The following is a 23,720-nucleotide window of genomic DNA, read 5'->3' as shown; positions in this document are numbered from 1 at the left end:
TTTGACCTCAGTTTTCTCTACTGTAAAATAACGGGGTAAAACTAAATGAACTCTGAAGACCCTTTCAGCACTAATCTATGACCCTAATATTTAAACAGTTTAAAACCATAGGATTATAGATAACCATATGGAGACTAATTTCCTTAATTGCAAATCTTATTTTGGCATACACTGACATTCACATTGGTGGCTGTCATCTGTAACACCATTCTTAAATAGTTGCATTCAGAGAGAACATTTACTCTTAGTCAAATCAATTATCTAATCTAATGTACATATTTTCTCACTTTTTATTTTTTAGTATAAAGGTGAAACTGAGTTTATCTGGAGATTAACTAGAGCTTATGCAGATATGTGTGATCTATCCACAGATATGGAAGAAAAGAAAAAATATGCTTCTGAGGGTAGGTAGTGATTTTTTAAAGTCGATTACCTTATTATAACTTATGCTATGATATGTACCCAAACCCCTAAAGATTCTGAAAATTAAACCAATTATCTATAAATTTCTTAGTTGAAATCATTATTTTAAAATTACTTTTATTTTACTTAATTGAGATAGATACAATTAAGTAATGCATTATTGGTCATTAAATCTAGACTAATAAACATGTATCTTCTCTTCATATTTAAGGTCAAACAGAAATTTGGAAAACTGGACATGTTAATTAGACAGAGGAGCTGAAGTAAATCACAATATCCAAGATACTTGCAATTTCTAAAGCATGTAGTGATAGTTACATAACACCTAAAGACCTCACTTGATCTTCATGGGGTACTAGAAAGAACATTGGACTGGGAGATAGGACACCTGTGTTCTGAGTCTACTAATACCTAGCTGTACAATTGTGAAAAATCTATGAGACTCATTTTTCATATGGAAAATTAGTCATTTGAGCCAAATAATCCCTAAGGTCCCTTCAAGGTCTAAAATTCTCAATTTGAATTGATCATGAGTCTGTCAGTAAATTTTTAGAAAGTTCAGGGGTAGAGCTTCACCAACCTCTCTGATAAACTCATTTAGTGTTAATAATAACTCTTGAAGTTTAAAAAAAGGTCTGCCTTATATCAAGAAACTCAGAGTTAGAGGGACCTTACAAGCCATCTTGTTCAACCTGTACCTGAATGAGAATCTTCCTACAACATACCCTATACATGGCTATCTAACCTCTGTTAAAGATATCCACGAAGTAAGATCTCCTGGTGTCCTAACAGATCATATTTCTTTTGTAGATAGTTAGAATTTGTTAGAAAGGTGAGAGAGTTTTTTTCCCTCTTACATCAAGCTTAAATCTACCTTTTTGCTACTTCCATCCGCTGCTCCTATTTCTGACCTCTGCGACTAAATGGAACAAACCTAATCCCTTTTCCACGCAATGGTCATTCAGATACTTAAAGACAGCTATTATGTCCCACATGTATTTTAATGTAATTTAATGTAATTTAAGCCTGTTTCTTCTTGTTTGGGCTTCTATGGAAATAAACATTTTTCATACTAACTTTCCCATTCTTAAGGACAGTCTCAACATTGTCTTGTAGTAGTAGTCGTAATAGTCCTAGCAGTTGGTGGCGGTGATGCCCTTGTTGTTGCTGTTGCCGTTCCCAATAGAACGTCAGCACCTTGAGGACAGATAATGTTTTTCATTTGTCTTTGTGTCCAATCTCTTGCCAATAAGGCACATAATAAACTCTTGTAGACTGATGAGAGCAATGACTATATATTTACACCTCCTCCAACATCCAGCGCAGCGCTCTGCACACAGTCGGCACTGAATACATAGTTATTGATTGACTGAATGTAGATATACTGTAAATCTAAAGGTCAGCATCAACATCAGAGTCCATGTCTCCAGACCAGCCAAAGTCTGAAACCCAAGGTCAACTACAACTCCAGTCCACCCAGCTGAAGAAGCTATTGATTCTAAAATAGGGAAATGCATTAATTCTGATCTTTGCCATTTCATAGATTATCAACATGTAACTTAGAGAGGTTTGCACACTGTAAAGCAGTCACCATTTTGGAGGCCAAAAGAATTTAGAAAATATCTCATGTGAAAATAAAACAAAACACTTAACCTCTTTGCCAATGAAAGAAACACAGCAACTAAAAGTAACATTGATTCAAAGTACAAATTCATTTGCAAAACCTTAACTGTGGAGGAGAATTAAAGTCTTATTTTATTGCCTCCTAAAGCAGAAAAAGCAATAGAAAGAGCACCTTTGAAGACTTTTCTCTAAACAGGTGTAACCAACAGAAATCTACCTTAGAGCATATCCAGCTTTTGTTCAAAGACCTGCAATATGGAGCAACCCACCTCCTTTTCAGGCAGCCCTGATAGGAGGGCTTTCCTCACATCAAACCTAAATTCATCTCTTTGTAACTTTCATCTATCTCTTTGAGTTCTACCCTTTGGGAAAAAGCAGAACAGGTATAATCCCCACTCCACATAACAGTCCTTAAAATATTTGAAGACATCATGCCTTTCCTACACCTTCTCTTCCCTACCTTCCACCTCCCCCAGATTCCTGCAGTTGATCTCCACATGACATAATCTTGAAATCTTTCCCTCCAGGAGAAACAAACACTGAATAAAAAAATGTATTTATTTTACAGGAAGGGATCTGGGTGAAAGAGCAATTTCTCAGGCTCCCAAGAATGGGTATTGTCACCTATGGTAAGTAAAGGCTACTTTTTGTTTCTTCTAAAGTCTGCTTTAGAAGTTATAGCTGAAATTTCCTTGACCCTAGTTTATACAGACCTTCACATTCATCAAATTATGTTTATATTAGCATGTAACAAAATTTAGCTTTACATGCCCTTTCATGTCATCTTTGACTTTGATTATCCTGCTAAATTAGTGTTGTTAGAGACGGAGTCATAGGTCAAATCTTAAAATGGAATTTTGAACATAAAATATGAGAGTTGGAAGATACCTTAGGAATCACCTATTCCAATCCCTTCATGAATCTGGAATCTAAAGAGCCTTAGTAACTTTCCTAAGCTCTTATAGCTAGTTAGTGGCATAACCATCACTAGGAACCAAACTTTCTGACCCCCAAGACACTGGTTTTTTCCACTGTCACACCATCCTTCCAATACACAGTCACTAAATCCAGCCTGTCACTTTCATTTCAACAATGAAGTATTTTCACAAAGATGAAATGTATGAATAGTGTATTAAACATGGAAATATTAAAATCTCCAAATGCCCCATATGTCTATTTAATAAATATTGTTCAGTGATAGTCTGAGTTGCCATGTTTTTGACTAAAAATAGTTAAAATTATTTCATATGTATATTCCTGCCATTTTTAAATACATACATACATATACATATATATGAAACTTTGGTGATAGTAGCATCAGTAAAATCTAGATATAAAAAATTGGAGATTCCCCCCAAGAATATATAACAGGTAGAAAACTGAATCCAAATATAATGTGAACCAAAGGTCCCTGTGACAAATAAAACATGGGTTTCTTCCTGTGATGATTTTAAGTAAGACCTCTGAAAATGATTCTCTTCCAATTTTTCAAAGGTTAATTCTCATTGTAGTTTATATTATTTTGAAGTACTTCAAGAAATTGTTCAGAGTAGTTTCTTGAGTTTTCTGTCATGGTGGGAAAGGATAATGAGGCTGTTAGAAAAGAAGACACATCACAAATGGAAATCAGAGCGGGTTTCTGAACCATAGCACTTACTGAGGGAGAAAGTGTTGGTAACTTTGGAACATTTTGTTCATATATGCATATTTTAATGTATTTTTTTTTCATAAAGGACACTCCCTGGCCTTTAACCTCCTGGACTTTAGGCTACATAGTACTGAGGTATACCCAGGGCAGGATGGGAAAAGGGTCCAGATGTACGGTAGAAGGTGAAGTTTTCTAGGTTGTTTTGTGAATTAATATATTTAAGAGAAACTGTTAATTTGACAGTTTACAAAGTAATTCAAACTGATTTATAGGTGTCTCTGAATTTTGTCTGAAGTACGAAGTTGTTGGGGCAACAGCACCCTCTAGCTCTTCAAATTACAAGCTGCTTTGCATTGGTGAACATAGATAAACCGTTTTGTGTTTAACTAAGCTTACTTTGGAATTGTCAGGCTAGTTTCTGAGCAAAGGTCATTTGAAAGCTCATGTTTAGAAACCAGGATGAGAAAAGCCAAGAAGGAAATTAAGAACAAAACCTGGGATCCAGCCAGTCAGTTGTTCCAGCAGAGACAAATGATTAAACACAAGGATAAAGCCAGGTGAAAAGGCAGGAAGCAATGCAAACAGAATAACCTGATGTTTCACAGAAGGCCTTCTCTGCTAGGAGGCAGGCTTCTGTTAGGCAAGAGAATAGGACTGGGTCCTTGGTTAAATATCTGGCTATTGGTTTAGATTTTTTTCGTGAAATATCTTAGCCTCCAGTTTAGCTTGCCCTAAACCGTTAAGGTCTTTGGCAAATTCCTTCTTCTTTGTGTTATGTTGTGTTATAGTAGTATGCAGATGTTTTCTTCATTTTCAGATCTCTCTTCATTATCTCAGACATGGGAGCACCCAGTGAACAGAGGCCCAAGGCCACGACCAGCTTATGTTCCTTTCCTATGTAATGATACCATTTATAGAAGTGACATTAAAAGATGGCAGATCAGTTTCTTAGTGAGTAGGATAGATAAGCTTTCTTCTTATTTCTCACTGCTTTTCCCATTTTTCTGACGTGATATCAGTTAGTCACTCAATAAGCATTTATTAAATGCCTACTACATGCAAAAAATTGTGTTAGGCACCATGGATACAAAGATAAAAATGAAACAATACTTGCCCTCATGGCACTTATGTTTTTATAAGCTGGCTGGTGCAGTGAATAACTAGTGTGGAACCTGGAATCAGGAAGACTTAAATTAAAATTCTGCCTCAGGCACATAGTGATCCTGAGCGAGTCACTTAACCTCTTAGCCTCAGCTTTTTCATCTCTAAAATGGGAAGAATAATAGCACCTCAGTCCCAAGGTTGTCATGGCTGTCAAATGAGATAACATATGTAAAATTCTTTCAAACCATAGTGTGCTCACAATGCCTCGCATGGGGCTCCTCACACATGGACACACTTGGGACCACCGCCACCTGTGTAAGCTGAGGGAGAACCAGAGCCAGCCAGACCAGGGCACTGCTCCTGCAGGGAAGTGCCCCTGAGAGCACTGGGTCTGCCCTCAGACTTCAGAGGGCTGCTGGAGCCACCCACCCTCACCCCTGACCCCACCCCCTCCTCCAGAGAAGTTCTGTCTGTGGATTGGAGTGGTTTATGAAAGACTGTACTTTAATGCTCCAAAGAAGCCTGCGTCTTCATATATTCATTTTACAATGGATTGTAGACTCATACTCAGGAAACAAAATCCAGATTTGAAAAGCACAGAGATAATTCAGAAGCTTGCTGAAGCTTGGAGGGAGCTTCCAAAATCACAGAAAACATATATGAATAAGCTACCAAGGCAGATTTTAAAATTTACAAAGAAGAGGCCTCTAAATATACGGCCAAGGTCCATCCTAATCACAGAGAAATTCTGAGAGAAGAGAAGCATTGAAGAAAGGCTGGAAGGGAAGTAATAAAGAAAAAAAGAGAGTTAAATGCCTTTGGAAAGCCCAAAAAACCTCGCTCGGGTTATAACATTTTTATTTCTGAACATCTTAAGGAAGCAAAAGGGATTTCGTCGCAGGAAATGATGAAGCTTTTAAATGAAGAGTAGAAAAATCTGTCATCGTCTCAGAAGCAGGTATACTTACAACTTGCCGGAGATGATAAAATACATTATACAAATGAAATTAAATTGTGGGAAGAAAAAATGCTTGAAATTGGACGAGAAGATCTTGTACATTTTTTGAAGCTAAAATTCAAAATTGGAAAACACCTTGAAGACATCTATTGATATTTGCTTCTTCATGGTGAATATGATAAATACCCAAGAACCAATCAGGTCTCTTACCATGCAGGACTGTGATGAAATTTCTAAGAATGATGTTGGTGAACATTTTAGGTTAATCTTTTTGTTAACACATGGACTTCAGCCGGTATGCTGACGTATGTTGTATTAGCACCTAGCTATGGATACTCCGCTGGTAAAGACTCAGTCTAAATTTAGACGTGTTTGCTTTTGAAAGTACTGAATATCAAAAGAATCCATCTAGATAAAGATAAATCAAACTGTGAAATGCTTTTGATACCGGATGATGACAAGAAAGTATTCTTGTTTCCTGATGAGGAAACAAGCATTTGCTTTGCTCAAAATGTTTTAAATTATAAAAGCCACAGTGGTCTAAGCTATCACTGGTTGTGTATTTTTAAAGAAGGAGGAACCGACCTAGGTAAATTTCAATACCTAGGCAAGTTCTAAGGTAGAAGGAGAAGCAGGAGAAAGCAATGTCACACAGACCTGTTGAGAAGAGAGTATCTAGGAGAAAGGGGATCAAAGACTGTGGAGAAATCAAGAAGGATGAGGACTGAGAAGACAAAGCCACTAGATTCGGCAGTGAAGAGCTCACTGGTAGCTTTGGAGAGAGCAGTTTCAGTTGGATGATTAAGTCAGAAGCCAAACTGCGGTTAAGAAGTAAGAGGAAAGGAAGTGGAGGTCTGTTGTAGATAGTTTCTTAGAGTTCAGCCATAAAAGGGAGGAGAGGTGTAGGATGATGGCTGACAGGGATAGAGAGATGGATCAGGTGAGGAGTTTGAGGATGGTGGAGTCAGCGGCCATGGTTGTAGATAGCAGGGAAGGAGCCGATAGACGGGGAGGTAGTTCAGATTAGTGAGAGTGGGAATGATTGGACAGCTGCTGGAGATCATGGCATGGATTGGGATCACTCATACATAGAAAATAGTTTGCCTCAGCAAGCAGAAAGGCCGCCTCATTGTGCGCGATAGGGCTGAAGGAGGACGTGGGGAGAAAGCGTCTGAGTGACGTGAGATGAGGAGGGGGACAAGAAGAGGAACCTTAGGGTGAATGGCCTTAATTTTTCAAACTATCGCCCTGAAATATCTGGATACAATCTTGATCTCTGAAAACTTAAGGATAATGTTTTTAGTAGCTGTTTCCACACCAAGGACTCAGCCTCCAAGCTGGGTGCAATAAAAAACTTAAAATCTATGAAGCTCCCTGAAGTAATCAAAGTCCTGTGGAAGCAAAATGAGGTATGTAATATCCAATGAGGACGCTCTTGGTAGGAGTTTATAGCCTAACACTTTTATTCATCTACAAAAACAGTTGTTTGATCTCTCTGTATTCCGCAGAACTTTAAATGAGAAAGGATAATAGGATGATAGTGACTTGACCCAGAATTGTTTTTATCTGAAGTCCCGCCAGAGAAGATGAAAAGAATGATTTTTTTTTTCTGTAATAATAACAAAAATGGATATAAAACTTAAAGATTTGAGCGTCATTTACTTCAAGGGCTGTTCACAGTGTTCACACAAAGATAAGAAGACTCAGCACTGTTTCCATACGTCGTCATTATTTCGGATTCTGAGTTGAACCACTAGATGGGGGTACAAGGCTATAGGGTAGGAGTTCCTGATGTAATTAATTCTCAAGCGATGATATCATTTACATGTAAAACTTTATTCTTGGCAGTCCATCCCAGCAGTGTGTACACATCAATAGTGTAAACAAAAGCGAACTACTAATGAATTAGAATGATAAAAATATTCATAGAATCCTTGAATTTCAAAGTTGGAAAAGCTTTCCAAAGTCCCCTCTGCAGCATCCATCGCAGGTGATAATCCAGCCTATGAATTCTTCCAAAGATTGGATGTTCAGTATCTCACAAAGTAATCTATTCCCTTTTGGGATAGATCTGATAATTCAGAAGTTTTTTCCTTATATTGTCTAAAAATCTGCCTCTCGTTAGTGGTACTTCTGTCTTCTGGAGCTATGCAGAATAAATTTAATCACTCTTTCTCAGGGCAGCCCTTCATGTAGTCTTAGTTCTTATCATTCAAAGGCTACATAGAATTGAAAGTTGAAGGGGAATAAGCAATTACTATGTTTAATACGTGATATATATGTCTATGTATATATGTACATACATAAATATATAAACTGTGATATCAATATATAATTTATAATATATGTAATATTATTACATATTATTATAACGTTATAATTTTATATCACATATAATATAAACTGTGATAAAGTCCAGTATGTTAGGAAGTTCCTCTATGAAGGATTCATAGAAAGACATGGACAGAAATCATATAGGACTAGGTAGTATAAATGTATGGTAATCTGCATTATTAGAAGTCATATTAATGTTGTTAAAAGCTTATCTATGAATGATTTAATGGAAAGAGCACTAGACTTGAATTTAATAATAATTACATTATTATTAATGATATTAATATATGAATAATAATAATTATTATAACAATTGTTGGCAATTATTTTATGCTTTAAGGTTTGCAAAGCACTTTATAAGTGTAGCCCCTTTTCAGCAAGGGGTATTGTCAATGATGGAAAATGTAATTTTTCCCAGGTGAATAATTATGGGATCGGAGACAGTGGGAATTTTGGAGCCTCACAGTGCATATGAGTACTGGGTTAGCAGCTAGCTGATTGCAGGGAAAGACTCTCCTACCCTGAACTGAAAATAATCATTAGTACTCAGAGCCTTATCTGACTTACTGACCACCTCAAGGGGTGATTTGCCTGGACACAATTTGTTGCCACACTAGAACCTGGTGAAACATTTCTTCTCCACTTCTTTCCCCTCGTCTTCCTCATCAGTGCTAGGCAAATTGTTATAACTTATTCTCAAGAGTTTCCTCCTTCCTTTAAATCTTGCCTATTTATTTATAATGAGTTTTTTCTCCATATTAAAAAATTATTTTTTAAAAAAGCTTTCTGAAGGAGTGTTTACTATAAATAGGTGGACAACACTGTTGGGAAGAATCCCAGGACAAATAGCCCAAGACTTAGCTTTCATCTCATATTTAAGTGTTGTCTGTCTGTCTTGTCTGTCTCTCTCTTCCTTCTTTCCTCCTTCCCTCTCTTTTCATCACTCTCTCTCCCCCCTCTCCTCCCATCTCTTCCCCCACCCAGTTTCTCTCTTTTTCTCCCCACCCCCGACCCAACAAGAAGGGGCTTCACATGTATTATCGTATTTGGTAAGAAGTACGAGGTTCAAGTCTGAGCTATGTGACCTTGAGTAAGTCTCTTCACCACTGGGCATCAGTTTCCTCTAAAAAATGAAAACCTTAAACCAGATGAGTCCAAAGTTCTGAGATTCTATGAGATTATGGATCTGCTGAAGTATTTTTTAAAAATGATTACTCTGTAAGATGCGCAAGTGATGTATTGGACTAGGACCAGTGCCTATTTTCTGTGACCTTTGGATTTTTTCTTGAAATGAAAATGATTTATCCTTATTTAATTCCTATATTTGTTAGTGAGTACCTTTACAAATGAGTGATTTTGTGATAAATTAGCACTAATTTGGTGATTTCATAAATTCCCATGGGTTCACTTATTATCTCCATGCAAATGATTCCCAGATCCATCTCCAGTCTCTTTTCTGAACTGCAGTCCAACATCACCACCTCCTTTTTGGACATCTCAGTGTCTCATAGGATTCTCAAATTCAGCATGTCCAAAACAGAACTCATTAGCTTTTCCCAAAAACCGTCCCTTCTTCCAAACTTACATATTATCGGGGCACCACCAGCCTTCCAGTTACTCAAGTTCACAATCCTGGTGTCTTCCTTGATGCCTTACCACACATATCCAACCCATCACCAAATCTTGTCATTTCTGCCTCCGTATGGTCCCTTTTTCTCTAGTTATACAACCCCCTCATTCCCTCTCACCTGAGCTATTGCAGTAGTTACCTAATTGATCTCTCTGCCTCAAGGCTCTTCCCACTCTAATCCATCAGCCACTAAAGTGGTTTTCCTAAAACACAGATCTCACCCTTTTACCCCCTGCTCAGTAAAGTCCAAGAGGGATCCTATCTAGTGGTATCCAAGAGCACATATAAACTTCTTTATTTGACATTTAAAGCTTTTAAAAACCTTCCTAAATTTCCAGTCTTTTTACACCCTCCTACCCTCTATACACTTTATGATCTGCCCACTTTGTATTCCTCTATCTCCTCTCTTCTACTTTCACACCAACTATCCCCAAATGTGTGCCATGTTCTCCACTTTACTGCCTTCTCTTAGTTTTGCTAGCTTCCTTCAAGACTCAGTTTAAATACCACCTGCTGTAGGTGGCCTTCCCTGGTCCCCAGCTGCCAGTCTTTACCAGCTAGAGCTACCTTACAAGACGTGTACTGTTTAATAGATATTCATTTAGCTCAACAAACATTTTTTAAGTCCCTCTTATATAGTGGTACATAGTTGATATAAAATAATTTATATACAGATATGATAATATTTAAAACAGCCTGTGTGTGCCTAATAAGAAGAATACAATTCCAGAGGAACATATTCCTTCTACGATAATTTTATATATGTAATACATACAGATACAAAAAAAAAAGAATTTAAGAAGAATATTTAAAAAAAATAAAATGTCCAGGAAAACATATTATTTTATTTATTTATTCTTGTTGGAAAGGCTTTAATTTTTAATGTCTATTTTTAGGAATACTTTTGATTACCACTGACTGAATCAATAATTTTTATTGTTTAATTTGAAGTCATTTAAAGTGTCACTATTTTAACTGTGATTTCTTTTTAGGTATGCTAATTTGTGTGGCTATGTAGCTGAGTGTGGGGGATTACAAAATAAAATTAAATATGGCCATCTTTTTAAGGTATCTTTTTTGAGTTGTATTTTTTTAGTATAAATGAAGTTGTTAAAATTAAGTAATTCAAGAAAATCAGATCTCATGTTTGGATTTTCTTATCTTTTTTAAAACAAGGAGAAAATTTAATGGCTATCTTTAAGTCAACAAAAATGAGATTGTTGAAAATTAGTATGGATTCATAATTTTAGGTTAAGAGAAAATAGACAGCAGATGAATGTTGCTTATATTATAAATTAATGATTAGACACTAGATCCACTGATAGCAAATTAACCATATAATCGTAGGTAAGTGAGGTCTAATAACAATCTTGCAGATTAGTAGAAAAAATTATATCAATATCTTTTTAAAAATATATCTCCAATGAAGATACTTTAGCCTTTTCCCTTTCTTTACATGCATAATGCATGACCACCAAAATATATTATAAAAACTGCACCACCTAGCTGCCCACAGTAGGAATATAAATGCCATTTATTTGATGAAAATGAAATCCAAAAATCAATGATATCTACCTATGCCCAGGAAAAATATCTGCTATCCTTCCCTCTGCTATTTTATATTCCTTTTGAAATCAGATGTTCAAGTTTTGCAAATATTTATTTTTTGTAGTCATACCATCTTTCCATTATTTTTCTCCTTTCTGCATGATTCGGAACATTTTTCTTAACATATCACTATATTGTAATAATGTTCCAAAAACATATTTGTTACTACTTTTAGTAAACATTTCAAAAACACGCATTCATTATATCAGTATCTACATATGATGACGAAAGAATTCTACATTCAATTTAAGGGAAAAATGCTGGTTACAAAATATAGAATATTCAAAACCCCAAATTCTCACCTGCTTACAATTTAACTTAGTGATCCCAAGTGGGGCAGACAAATTTCTAGAAGGCTGAGCCAGGATGAAACATAGTAACTGAGTGAAAAGCAAAGTCAAGTTCCCCCGGCATGGCCAAAATGGCCTCATTTTGACACTGACAACTTGGCAACCAAGGAACAACTTGCTGGCCACTTCTGAGTCTCACAGGCCTCTATGGACTTTTGCTGAGACTTTTGTAACTAATGGGGCCTTCAGTTTTCTTTTATTTACGTTGGATTCTCCATTCTATGGATTAACTATGGAAAATCTTAATTCTAAATTGATTCCCATGGCCACATTTCTACTCTAGGATTGTTACCTAATTTTATTTAGCCATTAGTCAATGGCTCTGTTAGTATTTGTTTAGTATCTCTTATAAATGCTTTGTGATTTAGGCAGGCATTTTCTGTAAAATAGGTTATAAGATATGGGTAATTATTACCAAATGTGTATTTGCTAATGGTTTTCTATCAAGCAGAGTATATCTATCTATTCTGTAGTCTGAAGCCAAAAAGGAATGATTTGACGATTGTTTAATGTTTAGGATTATTAAGATAATTTTCTTTCCAAGGAAATAATAATTCATATTACAAATTTTTCTAACAGACAATACAGCTAAATAGCACTAGTTATAAGTATTATTAGCAACATTGCTAAATATTAGGTTATTTAATGGCATGCCTGGTCACAGGTGTTCTTCATGTTCTTTTATACACAATGGGCCTGATCTCCTTATTAAGAAGAGGGAAAATTTATTTCTCCTGAGAGGAGACAATTTTTCAACACACCAGGGCATAAATAATGTTGAGAAACATGTAACCTTCTTTAAAAAGTAAAAAGGTAAGGACAGAAAAAAAATTTTGGCCATGCCTGGGGAATTTGACTTTGTTTTTCACTTGGCTATTAGATGTTTCATCCTGGCTTGGCCTTCTAGAAATTTGTCTGCCCCACTCTGGATCACTAAGTTAAATTGTAAGCAGGTGAGAATTTGGGGGTTTGAATATTCTGTATTTTATAACCAATATTTTCCCCTTAAATTGAATGTATAATTCTTTGGTCATCATATATAGGTTGTGATATAACGAACAAGTGTTTTTGAAATGTTTACTAAAAATAGTAACAAATTAGTTTTGAAACATTATTTACTAAATTTAATAATACGATTTGTTTTGTTTTGCCAGATCTCAGTGCAATTCATTAAGCTCAATAATGCCTTAAACTAGTTAAATAATATTTCCTTTTGATTGGTTTTCTTTCAGAAACATCTAGATAGAGCATTAGAACTTATACCTGATGAACCCCTTTCGTATTACCTCAATGGAAGATACTGCTATTCTGTAAGTGGGTCTCTTTTATCTCTGTATTGATGTCTGAGCATCATGTTACATCAATACACATTTGCTAGTCTATATTCATTTATTTAGCCAGTGTAAACCTCAGTCACAGATATGAGATTTGTCTTTGTGTTCTTCCTCCTTCCCTTCTCAACACTTTTTCAATAACTATCTTAGCTCACATGTCCAGTAAGCACCTACTACGTGTGCACTAAAAATAATAGGTAGCTAACATATGCTATGATTGAAAGTATTATATGATCTTCAGAGCCAGTATGACTTAAGTGGAATTAATATAAATAGTTCCTTTTTTAAATTCTTAGAGCATATACAAATTTCATATCCATGGCAATTTATAAAATCATTTTAATATAGGACTTATGGAATTCATTTTACTTTAGAATTAATTTTATCAAAACTCTTTTTAATAACTTGAAGTCTGTCGACATAATAAAGTCTAATAAAGACTGCTCAGTCCAAAGACAACCAGCCAAAGGGGGTGTTTTTCTATAGGTTTGCAAATTGAATTGGATGGAGAAGAAAATGGCCTCGGCTCTCTTTGGGGTGGTACCAACTTCGACTCTAGAAGAAGCTTTGAGAAATTTCCTGAAGGTAATCTTGGCTACCTGCTTTTGTTTTAAAGAAATTTAATTATCTGTGTGTCACAATCTTAACAGGATCCTAGCTAGCTAAAGAACATGCTCCTATAAAAGTTATAATTCTTACATACAACAGCATGGGACAATTGGAGTATTCAGATAACCTTGATATGTAATAGATGACACTTTCTTGTGGGAGAATGATAATAGTATCAACAGACAAGAAATCTTTAACCCAAATAATTTGAATTCTTTTGCTTAAGCTAATATAGTAAATCTGGCAGAGCCAAGATTAAGCCTTTTTGTGATCTTCGTTGAGCTTTTTAGGCTCAAAAATTCAGTTTTGTCAATTCACCAAGGAGTGAGTAGGCTCTGGTGATCAAGTCACACAAACCAAAACCACATTAGACTGACTTACAAACCTGAAGGCCAACTTTTTATGCTTCATTTCTTTTATGGGTTTATGATCTCCTCAATGAAAGTCCTGTTTCCATTGGTACAACTCACAACATGTGCACACCTCCGTATTCTTTAGGGTACTTCCCTTTGTTCTCTCCCTCAGTCCTCCACACAGTGTCAGATGGATAGTGTCAGAGACGGGACTTGAACTCAGATCTTCCTGGCACCAAAATAAGCTTTCTATCCCATTATGACATACTGTCTGCCTTTCAAGCTATCATAACTTGATGGAAATATATTTTACCATCATTCTTTTGCTCATCTAAACTTTACCTTTCACTTGAGCTAATGAGTAGAAATATCCATTAAAAGAAAGTGGCCTATGTGAAGAACTGCACTAATTTCTGGACAATTATAAGTGTGTGTATACACACACACACACACACACACACACACACACACACATATCACTAGAAACAAAGTTGGCCAGTAATGAAGTGAGGGCAATGGTTAGATAATGATGGTTGGACAGCTAGCTGATGGACTCCTCTGGGATTCAGATCACATATCAGGTCAACAGGTCAAGAAGAAGACTCCTACCATATGAAAGGCTTCTAATGTCTTGTTATAGAAGAAGAAAGAAAAGAAGGGGAAAAGGAAAACACAGAAGAAGTAGAGAAAGGAGGAGAAAGAAGGAAGAGGAGGGGGAGAGGAAGAGGATGAGGATGAGGATGATGATGACTGAGATGATATAAAGGCTCTAACCCAATATCACCCCAACTTCCAACATGGAACTTAGGACCCCCTCTTTTGGGGGTGACCCGTACTCTTTGGAGACCTAAATACCACTTTGTCATGATCAGGAGTACTCATCTCAAATGTGGCCAACATAAGATGCCAATAACTTTTAGCATCCCGTTTCTTTCCCTTATCAGAACCACAGAGTGTCAGAACAAGTCTATTTCCCTATGACATCCCTATAGAATGTTCAGACAACCATATCAGCCTCTTTCTGCCCTGCCTCTTCCTGCCCTTCCTCTTCCTGCCCTTACTCCCACACACATTTCTTCAGGTTAAATATCCCTAATTCTTTCAGCTGATCCTCCTCAGCATGGTTTACAGTCTTTTTACCATCTTGTCACCTTCTCCTGGACCTGTTCCAGTCTGTCAGTGGTTTTCTTTCCTTTGGTATAGTGTCCTATACTGTACCCAATACTCCAGACCAGGGAGTCGTACAACACCTGAGATCTCTAACATCTCTGCTACTGCTCTCCCTCTTCCCCCTCTTTTTTATGTTGTGTCTTCTTAATGCAGCCTAAAATTACACTGGGTTTTTTTGGCAGCTGTATCATACTTTTGACCCTTTTTGAGTTTGCATTTTACTAAAACCCTCATATCTTTTTCATGGAAACTTTTACCAAATCACTTCTCTTCAGTCCCATACTTGTGAAGTAAATTTTTAAAATTCAGTTGTCTGAGCTATCTTGAGTTTATGTAAATGTATTTATTTGCAAGGGAAATTTCAGAAACCATACATGCAATGATAATTAATTTCTGTGGAGATAATAACCAATACAGCTTTTGTAAATTGATCCAAAAGCAAATGATATTTTCTTCCACAAGATGGTATAGTATTGTATCTGATAAAAAAATATGCCTTTATTGAAGATATAATCTTAGTGAAATTTGTACTTTGGCATTTGAAATTGATCATATTCGCATCATTTATTTTTCAATTTCCCCTTGTCCCTTTTTGCTAGTTTTCATTTTGTTTTGCTTTGATTCTTTGACTAGGCTGAAGAGTTAAAACCTGGATATTCCAAGTACAATTATGTATATTTGGCAAAGGTAACTAAAAATAATTTTAAGAAAGTTTTGAAATTTTGTGTTTTTAGGACATTAATTTGATTTTTTTTTTCTTTCAGTGCTACAAAGATCTTGGACAAAAAGAAAATGCTTTGATGTATTGTGATTCTGCTTTGCTAGTTTGCTCTGTTAACAAAAAGGTAAGTATAGATCACAGTACTGATCCAAATCTTCTATTCTCGCTTACTCTTTTCTTTCCTTATGAGAGAAATTCGGAGAGAAAGAGACAGAGATGTCGAGATATGTATTTCTTAAAATACAAAATGTAACTTAAAATATAATTAGCTTAAGGGCATTTTAATCTTTATTTGATTCAGAGACATTCTGACTTTGACTTTCTCCATTCTGCTAAATATCTAGGACGAAGTGTGTTTATGGGGCAAGCTAACTGTAAGGCTGCAGTCCACAGTATACTATACCCACTTGGGGCTTGGCAGAGGAAACAGAATGATCAAGGTAGAGAAGTAAGGAACAAGATAGAGTCAGAGAGCTGGTAGAGGGACAGGGATAGGAAGCAATAGAAAGAACTCTGATTCTGGAATACAAAGAGCTGCCCACTCCGTCTAGGTCCTGGTTCTCCTTAGGAGGCACCCCGGCCAGAGTCTGTAGGAGAGAGGTGAGCAGGCCTGCCATGGAACATGTCTGATTGCTCTAGCTGCTGCCTCCTGGTCGTTGTGCTCCTCTTCCTGTTCCTCCCCCACCTTTTGTGACCTATACCTGTTCCAAACAGGCAGCTTTTGCTGAGAACTGACAAAAGGTGCATGCTAGGATATTGAAGCTGGAGAGACCTTCAGAGGCCATCTAGTCCAGCCCTCTAGTTCTATAGGTAAGGGCACCACTGCCATCCAGCTAGTAAGTCACAAAGCCAGGACTTAAACACAGATTTTCCATCTACACTCCAGTGCTTTATCTGCTAAGCCCCACTGTTTCGGGTGCTGCAAGTAACATAATTTTGACAGCATTCAGTGATCGGTTCACAATGTGCCAATAACTTCAGGGAGTCTAGTCTGTTAGTGTCTCAATCTATGTGTAAGCCTTCTCCTGACATCAGGGGAGCAAGAATGAATTGGTGTTGTCTTCTTGCTCCCTTATAACCACAAGCCTTCTCTGAACCACCATCTGAGAAGCAGAGCTCAAAGCTGCCTGTTTTTCATGGTTGTGACAGCAAAGGAAGCCGAGTCCCTTTTGTAGCCCAGTCCCTTCTTCAGATGAGGCATAAATAGAACAGGGCCACTGCTGTCTTCTGTTTTTTTCAATTGTTTTCTTATAATTCCCAGGTTCTACTTTAGAAGTGTTAGATGGGTTAGAAGCCTGGGGTCAAAGCTGGAGTTAATAGCTATTGTGTTATTTTTCATACATATGACCTTCCCTTAAAAAAATAGCCTGTGAAAACCTGTCACAGCCAGGCGGCTGAAAGAGGCCACCCCCGGCTTCAGACTGTAAACATGAGGGGCGAACAGCACGGGGCAGAGCACTCAGTGTTCTGGAGAAAGACTGGACCTGTTTAAAAACGGTCTCTGGTTCTAAGAATCTGGGTAACTTTGGGCAAGGCACTGGACTTTCTAAAATGAAGAGCCAGGACTGGAGGGGCTCTAGAGCCCCACTCAGATCTAGATTCTCTACACTTACCCTCCATTCTAGAAAACAAGACAGCCACAAGTAATGCTAGTTTAGAAAGCAGCGACATCAGCAGCACATTATAGAAAAGGACCTGTGTCTAAGCCCTGCCTCTGAACCTTACTAGCTGTGTGGCCAGAATCAAGTCACATCCTACAGTACCTGCGGGCAACTTTCTAAGATTATAAGTTACAGATGAGATTCTTATTTACATCCGTGGGGGTAAGAAGACATTTTCAAAAGAATGACACAAGATTATTAACAGTGGTGGTGCTGTTCAGTCATGTCTGACTATGTGTGACCCCATTTTGGAGGTTTCTTGGCAGATATACTGGAGTAGTTTGCCATTTCCTTCTCCAGCTCATTTTACAGGTGAGGAAATAGAGGCAAACAGGGTGAAGTGACTTGCCTAGGGTCATACAGCCAGTAAGTGTCTGAGGGCAGATTTGAGTCTTCTTGAAGCCAGGCCAGTATATCTATCCACTGCACCACCTCACTGCCTTTATTAACAATATCAATTCACAAAACTATGAATATGAACTTAAAGAGGAAATAAGTCACAGAGAATTTAGTGTAAAATCCAGCTAAGTCAGATCATCCCTAGAATATTTTTAGGTTAAAATAGGACAATAATATATATTCTCTTCAGCAGTTATAATGGAACCAGTATATTTGGACGTGATTATTGTAGAGGACAGTTAGTTGACACAGAGGACAAAACACTGGGCCTAAAGTCAGGAAGACCTGAGTTCAAATCCATCCCCAGACACTTACTAGCTGTGGGAACCTGGGCAAGTCACTTAACTTCCGTCTGCCTCAGTTCTTCATAAATAAGATGGGAATAAAAATAGCACCCACCTCTTGGGGTTGTGGTAAAAATTGAATGAGGTAATATACACAAAACTCTTTGAAAAGTTTGAAGTGTTATATAAATATTATTAGCCTTTGCTATTAATATTACTACCACAATACTTTGGGAGAGTATGGCAATGATACTTGAAAGGATGACTTGACAAGAACTAAATACGTATAAGAAAATGCCTTGCCAGGAGCAACACAATTTTAAAGAAACTGAGGGTTTGATTCTTAAGATAACGTGAAAAAGGAGAAAATTCCAAAAGTAATGAAAATGAGAAGATCACAAATGACGATTTTGCTTTTAAAAATGATCAAGGTCACACAGGTATTGAATAGCAGATACTGGACCTGTGACTCCAAATGAGAATTTTTTTTTTCATTTCAAATAATGATAATATAAGGCAAACTGTACTGTAAAGGTGCAAATGGAGAGTTTAGAAGTGCTGTTTGTCCAAAGGGGAAAATGGTTGCAATTGCCTTGAGAGCAAAGAGAATCATCTGCATAGAGACTGATAATAAAACTCTTGGGAGCTGATGAGATAATCAAGAGTAAGGGTGTAGAGAGAAATAAGGTCCCGGAATAGAGTTTTGAATGTATGCACAGAGAGGAGAAGATGATGGATTTGCAAAAAAGACTCAGAAGGAGCAGTGAGATGGGTAAGAAGAAAACCTTGAGAGGGAAACATCATGAGGTCTTATAGGAGAGAGTATTTAGGAAGAGAAGTGGTCGGCAGTGTCAACAATCCTCCAGAGAGGTCAAGAAGGATGAAGGTTTGGCAATCAGGAGATCACTGGTAACTTTGTAAAGAGCCATTCCAGTTTAGTGTGAAGTGAGAAGCTGGACTGCAGAGGGCTAAGAAGGGACTGAGAGAAGAAGAAATGGAGGCCACAAATGTAGACAGATTTTTGTAAGAGTTTACCTGTGAAAGAGGAGAGTCACAGAGTAAGAGAGTGTAAGGGTAGGTGGTAGGGTCAAGTGAGGTTTGTTTGTTTTTGAGATGAAGAACTGGGGAAGAAAGAAAGAGATTTGAACATTAGAGAAAGAGAGAGGAAGGTGGAAGAAACATTAGAAGGAAAAGATAAAGGGAAATGTATTGATGATGGAATGGGAATTCGAGAAGGCACTGTAGCTGGAATGGTACATGAGATCCCCAGGGTTAAGCAGATGGTGATAAGAGAACAGGAAATGAGTGCTGGAGAGAGGAGTGGTTTAGTCTTAGGCAACTGGGAATTCAGTATTGCTGGGACTGAAAAGGGGATAACCAAAGGGGATGAATAACAGTAAACCCCACCAGCTAGATTGGTGACAGCATTTACTTGTGTGAGGAGCAAGTCCTGCTGAAGAGCTCTGCGTAACCTGGGAGTCTGATTCCAATCAGTGTGATGATTTGATTCTGTAACTGAACAGGTTGCATGCATCAAGTGTCTTTCTCATTTCTGCATGGCTAATGTTCTCATTCACTTACAACATAGTGATGTATGCTATGTAGAGTTCATTAATTCCATGAGTATTCATTGAACACCCATTCTTTGTTAAGGACTGGAGGAGACACAAGGGTAGACAATACATGGTCCTTGCCTTCAAGTGCTTGTAATCTGGTAGAGGAGGTAAAACATACCCAAATAGCTACAATGCAATACAGGATGCAAAAAATCAACCTACAGCTTCAATTCCTCAGAGATTGTAGAGTTACGAGATATGCAACTGTATGTCATCATTAAGAAACATCTGTGTTAAAAGATGTATTTTTTAAAGGAGTAACTTGGGATCATTGAAAGCATTGCACAATTTCCAAAATGCAAACCAGCCTTCTTTTATACTTCTAGGCATATTTCACTTTTATCTGTAGTGCCGATCCTGATAGAGGCCTTGATGTTCTAATTCAGTGAGCTGCCATCCTGTTGCCTGTCATAGTGTGGTTAATAAAAATTTCATCCACTTAGTTTTTACTGTATACATATTAAGCAAGAACTGGCTATAGATAGGCTAGATTGTGAATCTGATTGAGAAAATCCTGTAAAATTCTGAGGTTTAATTAATCAATAAACATTATTTTATTAAGAGTTACTGTATCCCAAGTTCTGTGCTAAGCACTGAGGCTACAACGAAAAATGGAAAGCAGTTCCTACCCTCAAGGCACTTATATTTTAACAGGGAGACAATATGTTGTGTTGGTAAGCAAAATGGGCTCCTTAGCACTTAGTTCAAACAAGTGCCCTTGAAGAGTTTGGCTTTTGTTTGCTTTGAGTAATTCAGTGTATTTCATTGAGTCTTACTAAGTGCTAAGCCCCAGGCCCAAACCCCTATTAGGTGTAAAACCTATGTGGGTGTGGATTGGCAAGCAAGGTGGGGCTAACTCCAGAGAGGGCCTAGTTTACATGTCTGGGACAGCAGAGGCTTTTAGACCACGTGGGTTTAAGTCGCCTCTTTGTGACGATTCTAGGTCACGTGGGTGAGTTGCATGTGTGACTCACCCCTGACCCTGAAAAAGATATAAAACCGGGGGTTGGCTTTCTATTCTTTGGAGCTCTTACCCACAGCGGTGGTGGTGTGCATGACTCTGGGCCAGCCCTTGTTCTGAGCTCCTGGGCTGAGCCTAGATGTTGGTAACTATGAATCTGTACTTGGTCTGTCTGTTGATGTTTGTAATGTGGTTGTAATTTGCTCTGAAGTTCAGTGTGTTGGTCTCTTCCCCTGAACTAAGTGAATGATATTTGTATTCTGAATTAAAGTAAGTTTGTCAACCCCTTCACATAGCTTTCCTTAGTTAAGCAGATCAAAAGAACCAGTGCTGGTAGCATTCTTGTTGTTGGGCTTTTACCCCCACAACAGCTGCTAGCCGGATTGTTGACACATATGTCCTTGAACAAGTATATGCAAGAAACACACAGAATATATAGAAGGAAAGAATATATATAGAATATATTAGAAGGGAGGGCAGCAGCAGCTGTGGCAGGGGGAGACCAGGAAAGGCCTCCTGCAGAAGGTGGCATCAAAGATGAATCTGAAAGGAAGCCAGAGACTGAAAGGCTGAGAGGTTAGGAGGGAGAGCATTGAGGGAGAGGGGCATGGAGAGGAATGATGTCATGCATCACGAATACAAGGCAGGTCTGTAAGGGGAGCAATATGTGAGAACACTACAAAGACAGGAAGGGGCTAATTTGTAAAGAGCTTTAAATGACAAAGAGAGGAGTTAATACTTGTTTCTAGAAGTAAGAAGGAGCCATTGGAGGTTATTGAATAGGAAGATAATGTGATCAGACCTGCATTTTAGGAAAGTGGCATCTGTAACATCTTTGGCATCTGTGTGAAGACAAAGTAGAGAAGGACAGATCGAAGGTGTGATTTAAGATGATTTAAAGTAGGATTTAAGAATAGATTTAAGATGAAGGAAGGAAGAAACAAAGAGAGAGAAAGAAAGGAAGGAAGAGAAAAAGCATTTATTAAACATCCACTATGTGCTAGGCACCATGGTAAATGCTTTACAAATATTATTTCATTTATCATCACAACAACCCTGTAAGGTAGGTGCTATTATTATCCCCACTTTACAGATGAGGAAATTGAGGCAAACAACAGTTAAATGACTTGTCCAGGATCACAACTAGTAAGTGTCAGATGCTGGATCTGAACTGAGGTTTTCTTGCCTTCAGGTCTAGCACTCCAGTGGTAAACCTCTCTGCACTTAAGTGGGCTGGCATTTAGATGACCGTCCATCTCCCAGCCTCTACTCTTATGCCACACTGGCACAGTCTTGAAAAACCAGAGTCCATTTACCTGCTACAACGAGGCATCAGAAGAGGAAGGCTTCAGTGGAAATGGTTTTTACCAAACAAGATGAAATGCATTGTTAGCCTTGCGGCTAATGGTGCTTAAGTCCCTACTACACAGCTGCCTTTTTAGCAATCAAGTGACCAGAATCCTCAGCTGCCAAGTGCTTTGGTACACTCCCACCTCAGGAAGCCGAGTACTCAGCTTGTTTTTCTAACTCGAATGCTCGAATGATAAAGAGCCATACTCTGGGCCTGCCATAGTCTCTCCATTGGCTCTCCTTGGTCAGATATGTTCAGTACCAGACAGCTGCTCTGGATTAGCGTCACTCTGGCTATGGAACAGAAAGCGTCTCCTCCCCTCACCAAGAGATATTGAGCCCTCCCTTCACCTGCTGCTCTGTTGATTAGTGATTAAGCCACCTGCATATATGCCAAAGGGAAGTCTCTCTTTTCATGTTTTAAGATGGAGGTTCTGAGCCTTCTAATAATCAGGTGCCGTACAGTGTGGTGGAAGGATGAGGAGACAAGAAAGCTGGGTTCGGCTGGGTTTCAGCCCTGTGTAGCTGTGTGACCTTAGACCATTCACTTAACCTGGTTTTCTTATTTGTAAAATTAGGGGTTTGGATTACTAGATATCTTGAGCCCCTCTCAGTTCTTATATTTTGTGATTACTGTATATGAGACATATGTAGTATATATGAGCTTTATAAGTGCTCACTAATAGAGTTTCATAATGTATGAGAGAAGTTTTTTACCCTGATGGACATGGTTAAAACAAGGCATCATATCGTATTTTGTAATTCAAACGTTTATGGTTTTCTCCAATTTTCTTTCAGGATCGGCTTTTATACTGTTCCCAGTATCATAACAATAGAATATAAAATAAATATTGAAAGACTAATAATATATAGTAAAAGTAAAAGTTCTGTGTGAATACCAATGGATACTATTGGTCGTAAGCCAAGTCTAAGCAATGTGGAGGCTCTGGCTAACCAATTAAAGGAATCCAGCAGGCAGTGCACCATTAGCAGTTACTCTCTACCTGCCTCTCTCACTGCTGCCTTCTTCTGAGAAAATGGAAGTTCAGAGGGAGAAGGCCCCATGTATTTTCCTTTCAGTTGAAGTGTAAAGCAATGGGTAGCAGTTGCAAAGCAGGGACTTTAGACTTTGAAGTAAGGAAAAAACTTCCTTACAATTAAAGTTCTCCTAAGGTGAGGTGGGAGCCACCAGGAACAGTGGGTTCTTTCCTCCCTCGAGGTCTTCAGGGAAATGCTGGAGGGCCACAGAACAGACGTCTTGTGGAAGGGGATTCTTTTGTGGGTGTGAAGTGGACGAGATAGGCTTTAGGTTATTTTCCACCTCTAAAATGCTATGATTCTTTAATCGCATGAAAAACAAGGCAAAACTAGGTTGAAATGAAGAGAGGGAAAGCAGTGGAGAAAGTGCTGGAATTAATAGCAGAGGTCTCAGGTTTGAATCTTGGCTCTGCCACTCAGTACCTGTGTGACCTTGGGCCAATCCCATAACCTCCCTAGACCTCAGTTTCCTCATCTGTAATACAGGGAGAACCGGAGGTGGACTGAATGGCCTTCTCTCAGACCCTTCCAGTTCTAAATCCCTAT

The 23,720-nt window shown here is 37.9% G+C and overlaps 1 protein-coding gene across 1 annotated transcript in view; it reads left to right on the top strand.

Moving 5' to 3' along the window:
• RMDN2 (regulator of microtubule dynamics 2) overlaps window positions 1–23,720 on the top strand; it is a gene marked incomplete at its 5' end in the record, with an annotated part of 47,926 nt that overhangs the window by 19,694 nt on the left and 4,512 nt on the right. The window contains 7 exon segments of the mRNA XM_036751029.1: window positions 302–404; window positions 2,615–2,675; window positions 10,713–10,788; window positions 12,911–12,988; window positions 13,499–13,597; window positions 15,778–15,831; window positions 15,909–15,989. Of these exon segments, the coding sequence (XP_036606924.1) occupies window positions 302–404; window positions 2,615–2,675; window positions 10,713–10,788; window positions 12,911–12,988; window positions 13,499–13,597; window positions 15,778–15,831; window positions 15,909–15,989 (552 nt within the window).

This window comes from Trichosurus vulpecula, chromosome 3 (assembly GCF_011100635.1).
Source record: "Trichosurus vulpecula isolate mTriVul1 chromosome 3, mTriVul1.pri, whole genome shotgun sequence".
NCBI classification, from domain to species: Eukaryota; Metazoa; Chordata; class Mammalia; order Diprotodontia; family Phalangeridae; genus Trichosurus; species Trichosurus vulpecula.
The sequence above is the reverse complement of the archived record's forward strand: the minus strand, read 5'-3'. Positions and strand labels throughout refer to the sequence as shown.